Below are 6,647 nucleotides of genomic sequence, written 5' to 3' on the forward strand. Positions count from 1 at the left end.
CTAACCCTAACCCTAACCCTAACCCTAACCCTAACCCTAACCCTAACCCTAACCCTAACCCTAACCCTAACCCTAACCCTAACCCTAACCCTAACCCTAACCCTAACCCTAACCCTAACCCTAACCCTAACCCTAACCCTAACCCTCCAGATTGTGCTGCTCCAGCAGAGTGTGAGCTCCTCTCAATTGTACTCCTCTCAATTGTGCTGCTCTCGATTGCACTCCTTTCGATCGTTCTACTCTCTCTTGCGATCCTTTTGAATGCACTACTCTCTCTTGCTCTGCTCGTGATTGCGCTCCTCTCGATTGCACTGCTGCAGCAGAGTGAGCGCTCCTGTCGAATGCGCTGCTCTCGAATGTGTCCCTCTCGATTGCGCTCCTCTTGATGAGCTCCTGTCGATTGTGCTGCTCTCTCCTACGCTCCTGTTGATTGCTCTGCTTTCGATTGCGCTACTGTCGATTGCTCTTCTCTTGATAGCACTCCTCTTGATTGCACTCTTCTTGATTGTGATCCTCTTGATTGCGCTGCTGCAGCAGAGTGAGCCCTCCTCTTGATTGAGCTCCTCTCATTTGCGCTGCTGCAGCAAAGTGAGAGCTCCTGTTGATTGAGCTCCTCTCTCTTGTTCTGCTCTCTCTAGCGCTCCTCTCCATTGCAATCCTGTTGATTGCGCTCCTATCGATTGTGCTCCTGTCGATAGACCTCCTCCATCCTGCGCTCCTGTTGATTGCTCTCCTGTCGATTGCTCTCCTGTCGATTGTGCTCTTGTTGATAGAGCTCCTCTCAGCTGCTCTGCTCTCTCCTGCGCTCCTGTCGATTGCGCTCCTCTCTCTTGCTCTGCTTTCGATTGCGCTGCTCTGAGTTGTGCTGCTCTGAGTTGTGCTTCTGCAACAGAGTGTGCACTGTCAAGCAGTGCGCTCCTCTTAATTACGCTGTCCAGCAGTGCGCTGCTAGCTGTGAGGCACGAGGAAAATATCAGTCACGTGTGGTAGATGTTAGATCAAAAAGGGGTTACATAACACAGGTCACATGCCAAAAAGGTTAGATTGAAACAATGTTTTCAAAGTATCAGTAATGTGCGCAAAATACTAGATCGAAACAAAGAACACATATTTAACAAAAGGTACGAAAATATGAGGTCAAAAAAGAGGTCACAAAATGTTAGACGTGTCTCAAGAATGTTAGATTGAATCTGATGTCAAAAATAAATGTCGGTCAACGTGCTCCAAATGTTAGATCAGGTTTGAAATGATGGTTAGTCTTGTGCTCCTTCGACTTGTGCTCCTCCAGCAGAGTGAGCGCTGTTCAGCAGTGTGCTCCTCTTGATTGTGCTGCTCCAGCAAAGTGTGCACTGCTCTCGATCGAGCTCCTCTAGATTGTGCTGCTGCAGCAGAGTGAGTGCTCCTCTCTCCTGCTCTGCTCTCGATTGAGCTCCTCTCGATTGCGCTGCTCTTGATTGAGCTCCTGTCGAATGCACTCCTGTCGATTGCGCTCCTCTCAATTGTGCTCCTCTCTCTCGCTCTGCTCTCTCTTGCACTACTGTCAATTGCGCTCCTCTCTCCTGCTCTGCTCTCAATTGCGCTTTTGTCTCTTGCTCTGCTCTCGTTTGCGCTCCTGTCAATTGCGCTCCTCTGCAATGAGCTCCTGTTGATTGTACTCCTGTCAATTGCGCTCCTCTCTTCTGCTGGTCTCTCGATTGCTCTCCTGTCGATTGCGCTGCTCTCTCCTGCTCTGCTCTCGAGTGAGCTCCTGTAGATTGTGGTCCTCTTGGTTGCGCTCCTCTCGATTGCGCTGCTGCAGCAGAGTGAGCGCTCCTCTTGATTGCGCTCCTCTCTGCTGCTCTGCTCCCGATTGCGCTCCTCTCGGTTGCTCTCCTCTCGATTGCACTCCTCTCAATTGCGCTCCTCTCTCTCGCTCTGCTCTCTCTTGCGCTACTGTCGATTGCGCTGCTCTCTCCTGCTCTGCTCTCGAGTGAGCTCCTGTCGATTGCTCTCCTGTCCATTGAGCTCCTGTCCATTGAGCTCCTGTCCATTGAGCTCCTTTCGATTGTGCTCCTGTCGAATGCACTCCTGTCGAATGCACTCCTGTCGATTGCGCTCCTCTCTGCTGCTCGTCTCTAGATTGCTCTCCTGTCGATTACGCTCCTCTCTCTCGCTCTGCTCTCTCTTGCGCTACTGTCGATTGTGCTCCTCTCTCCTGCTCTGCTCGTGATTGCGCTCCTCTCGATTGCGCTGCTGCAGCAGAGTGCTCGCTCCTGTCGCTTGCACTCCTCTCGATTGCGCTCCTCTCAATTGCGCTGCTCTCAATTGTGCTGCTCCGACAGAGTGTGCGCTGTCCAGCAGTTCACTGATGAGATTGCGCTTCTCAGATTGCGTTGCTCCAGCTGTGTGTTGCTCTTGAGCTGTGTGTTGCTCTCAAACAGTGCATTGCTCTCGAGCTGTGCGCTGCTCAGATTGCGTTGCTCCAGCAGAGTGTGCGTTGCTCCAGCAGAGTGTGCGTTGCTCCAGCTGTGAGTGCGTTGCTCCAGCTGTGCGTTGCTCAATTTGCGCTGCTCCAGCGAAAATAAATTTGTTTGCGTTGCAGCACTTGAGCAGTGTAAATTTCGAGTGCGTTGGGGGCCAACGCAGTCGCGTGAATTTCGAATTTGGCGGAGCGCAATTGTGCGTTGCCCGCAAGCAAGACACACCAGCTAGGGCTAGGGCTAGGCAGAGTCAGGCAATCAAGCTCTCTGGGCACCAGACACTGTGAGGCGGGCTAGAGTACGACACACCAACCTCAAGAACCAGTTCAAGGCCATGGAGATCACACCACGCTCCATCATGGGTGGTCTCCGCCTCGAGGTCACTGTCACTGCACCCACACTCATGCTGGCCAAGGACATCATCCACAAGACTCCACTCCTCAACCTTGATGCCTACCTGTATGACAGACTGGAGCTGTTGCATCCCTACCAGCTCAGGATGATCACCATCACCAAGGCAGACTACCTGGCCAACCTCAAGCACCTCCTCACCAAGGCAGAGACAGTCAGGGCTTTCATCGGCAGGGATGAGTCAAAGCTGCATGGCAACAAGAAGCAGATCATCCTTGACCTCTTCAATGCCCTGGGATGGAACACTGGATGCCTCAAGACCACTGCCTTCAATGCTGCTGATGCCTGGTGGCTGGATCAAGAGGACCAAGAGCAGCCTGCTGCTGCACTGGTGCAGGAACCAGAGCCTACCCATATCACCCTGAACCACATCAAGGGTGTGCCAGCCATGAAGGCACTCTTCACAGCACTCAGGAAGCAGTTGCAATGCCATGCCTGCCCTGACCCAGGCTACACATACACATGGGATGGTCAAGCCCAACAGTTCCAAATCAAGTGCTCAGTGTGTGGCAGAAAGCTGAACCAGTCCCAGGCCAGGGAGCATATCCTCCAGCTTGTTACCCAGGATGAGTTGATCTTGCCAGAGGAGTTCCTGCCAGCCCCTGCCGAGTCAACTTGGTCTCCCTCCCCAGCTGAGCCAATCACCACAGTGGAGCATCTGCCCACTCCAGAGGCTCCAGCTGCCACCACCACCATGCAGCTGCATTCCAAGATGGTCCAGGACCCTACAACAGCCATGGAGATGTCTTTGGAGATCCCCTGGGTGCCCATGCTCAACACTATTGTCCCAATGGATGGTATGGTGGAGGTACCACATCTACCAAGGGTCAAGCAGTCCACCACAATCAAGCCAGATGGTAACTGTCTTTTTAGGGCTGTCAGCTACCATGTCTATGGTACTCAGGACCACCACATGGAGGTCAGGAAAGATGCAGTGGAGTGGCTCCATAGCCAACCATACTTGGTGGCCACCTTTGCTGCAGAGGGTAGTGGTCACCTTGGACCTGGTGCCTGGCTGGACCAGATGGCCAAGGAAGGCACCTGGGGAGATGAGCTCTCCCTTCTGGGACTCGCAGAGGCACACCACTGCAGCCTGTGGGTGTACTCTGACCAGCATGACCTCCACACCACCTACCCAGGTGGAGCTGGTGGACCATACCAGGGGCTCATCCACCTGGGTGGCAACCACTATGAGATCCTGAGCTTGTGATCTGACTGACCAGACTGTATGTACATAGCACTCCTCACAAAGCCCAAAGAAACACCCTTGTAAATAGCCAACAACCTCTGCTGGTCATGACTGTCACATGTCACCAAGTAGGGTTAGAGTTGGCCAACACAAGTCACCATATCTCAATGACCAGACTTCACTCCTGTCTGAAACTCTGTATCCATCATCTCCTAGCATGTGTCTACAATGTTCATTAAGGTAGCATAAAGATCTGAGGTGGTCCATATCCCACCCCTCCAAGGGGGGACCCTTGCAGCTTTGGCCAAAATTTCAAAAATGCAAAGTTGGCCACAGCTCCACAACAGGTTGGTCTATCATCATGACAGTCTAGGACACTCTTATTGGTGTATAGAGCAACAACTTTTATTATGGGTGCATGTCAAAAATTTCAATATTTCAATGACCTGACTCATACCAGGCCCAACTTCACCAAGCTGTATCAGAAAATTTTATTACTCAACTTGAGTAGGGTTGGATAATGAAACATGCATAGTTTGGGTAGTACTACAACTTTGATTAAGCAACCCTACTCGATTTAAAAATGGAACCCCCTTGTAAGACTGGTCACTTACTGAAGTATGCAATGGATGACAATGATGAAGAACAGATTATCTCACCATTGTCTATCATGATTGAATGTGTTGGTACCCTCTACAAAGCAATGTACAACCTTGGTCCATTCACTAATTGAACCGAGCTCGGTAAAGCCATGTGAATCAGAGTGACTCTCTTCCTGGCTAACAAAGATTGGGATGCAACCCATATCCTTGACCTCAAGATCGAAGGTCTGATTGAGCATGTGGACAACCCCAAGTCACACCCCCCATCAAGGATGAAACTCCCAGGTCAATTAGGGGTGATACTCCCATTCCCAACATGGACTATTCTGATCATCAGCTAGTTGGTCATGAAGCTACTCCAGGACCCACTCCTGAACTCAGCACAATCAATAACCATCATCTTAGGGTCCTCTCGAGCCTGAACAAAAAGATGTGATGGGATGATCATGAACTCCTGGATCCAAGAGTGGTGTCACAGGGACAGCTGGCCTGCGCAAGAGAGTGCACCAAATGATCAGCGGCAGTTATGATAATGTCACGTAATGGAGCAGTATATGAAGGGTGCGCAGAAGATCAACATATGAAGGGTGCGCCAGATTGATCAGAGTCAAAAACCATCAGGGATCAATGAGATTAATCGGGTTGGCAGTGCACATGAATTACAAGATCGATCGAACCCCAGGAATCCAGATCGATCTCATGGATTCGGTCAGAGTCAGCCGGACCAGTACACTTCAATGAGTCGGCCAATCCGAACAAGTACTCGGAGCTATGCCGATGATGGAGGCAGTCAGATCAGCACACCTCAACTAATCGGCCAATCCGAACAGGTATTTGGAGCTGTGCCGATGTTGGAATCAGTCGGATCAGCATGCTTCAACTAGTTGGCTGATCTGAACAAGTCGAGACGGAACTGAGCCGATGTGACCACATGACCAGGGGGTATGGTCACGAGGTTCAAAAGGGGGATTCACAAGATTAAGTCGAAAGGGGGCCATGCCGAAAGGGGGCATCACACATCAGACAGAAGGAGAGCATGAAGGCGAGAGGGCAGTGTTGCATAACCCTTATGCCGAGCAAATGGTAGGAGCACAGTATCGAAGGGGATGATGCCAGCAGGGCAAGGCAGTGCCTAACAGGGGACAAAGGCCCCTCAAGAGGAGCAGGATAGGTGTCGAGGGAAAACACCGATCGAACATATAAATACTCTCTTTCTACCATAGCATTCGAGTGGACCAGCATCCACTCTGAAACTCAACTTACTACTCTATATTCGGTTACGTATCAACGCAATAGCAGTGCTCTTGCAATGACTTGTCATGGGCCTGGATGCTCAAGAAGCAGGAGGGTCATGGGTTCATATGGAAGGAGCACAGGTATCGAAGATCTAGTCGAGATCAGTAGAGAGCATGGTCGTAGTGCAGTCTCCATGGAGACCATGGACTCCTATGGACTCACATGCAAAGGAGGGCCAAGCACAGCCACGAGGAGGACCAAGCTCAAGGAGCAGGCACAGCCACGAAGAGGACCAAGCTCAAGGAGCATGCAGATGGTTACCACTCAGGGGCTCGAGAGACAAGAGCCAAAGGAACTGTCACAGGTCATGAGGAGGAGGAGCAGTGTCGAAGGAGTTGACACCAGGTCATGAGGAGGAGGAGCAGTGTCAAAGGAGTCGACACAGCTCAAGAGGCACAGGGGTGCCAAGCAGGAGAGGCCCCTGAGCAGTACTCGATGAAGAAGGTACTCTCTGGAGAGAGAGCAGGAGCAGCATTGCTGGCAATGCTGAGAAGAGGTATATAACCATGCTTTCTCATCATCAATAGGTCGAGTGGATCCTCATCCACTCTACTCACCATAACTAGTTATCACTTCAGCATAAGTATATATTAGTTTCAGTCAGCATAGCAGCAATCCATCAAAGGTTGCTCCTCATTGTAGTGTGTGTGTTGTATCACCACTACCTGATGTCCGAAGGTGCCCATAGCA

General features: G+C 51.1%; 1 protein-coding gene across 1 annotated transcript; it reads left to right on the top strand.

Moving 5' to 3' along the window:
- Nucleotides 1–2,817: 2,817 nt before the first annotated feature.
- UHO2_04604 (uncharacterized protein) lies at nucleotides 2,818–4,080 on the top strand (the record flags this gene model as incomplete). The annotated part of the gene is made up of 1 exon (XM_041554420.1): nucleotides 2,818–4,080. The coding sequence occupies one exon, from the start codon at nucleotides 2,818–2,820 to the stop codon at nucleotides 4,078–4,080; it is 1,263 nt and encodes a 420-aa protein (XP_041410354.1).
- Nucleotides 4,081–6,647: the final 2,567 nt, after the last annotated feature.

Source organism: Ustilago hordei (genome assembly GCF_900519145.1).
Source record: "Ustilago hordei strain Uho2 genome assembly, contig: UHO2_contig_10, whole genome shotgun sequence".
NCBI classification, from domain to species: Eukaryota; Fungi; Basidiomycota; class Ustilaginomycetes; order Ustilaginales; family Ustilaginaceae; genus Ustilago; species Ustilago hordei.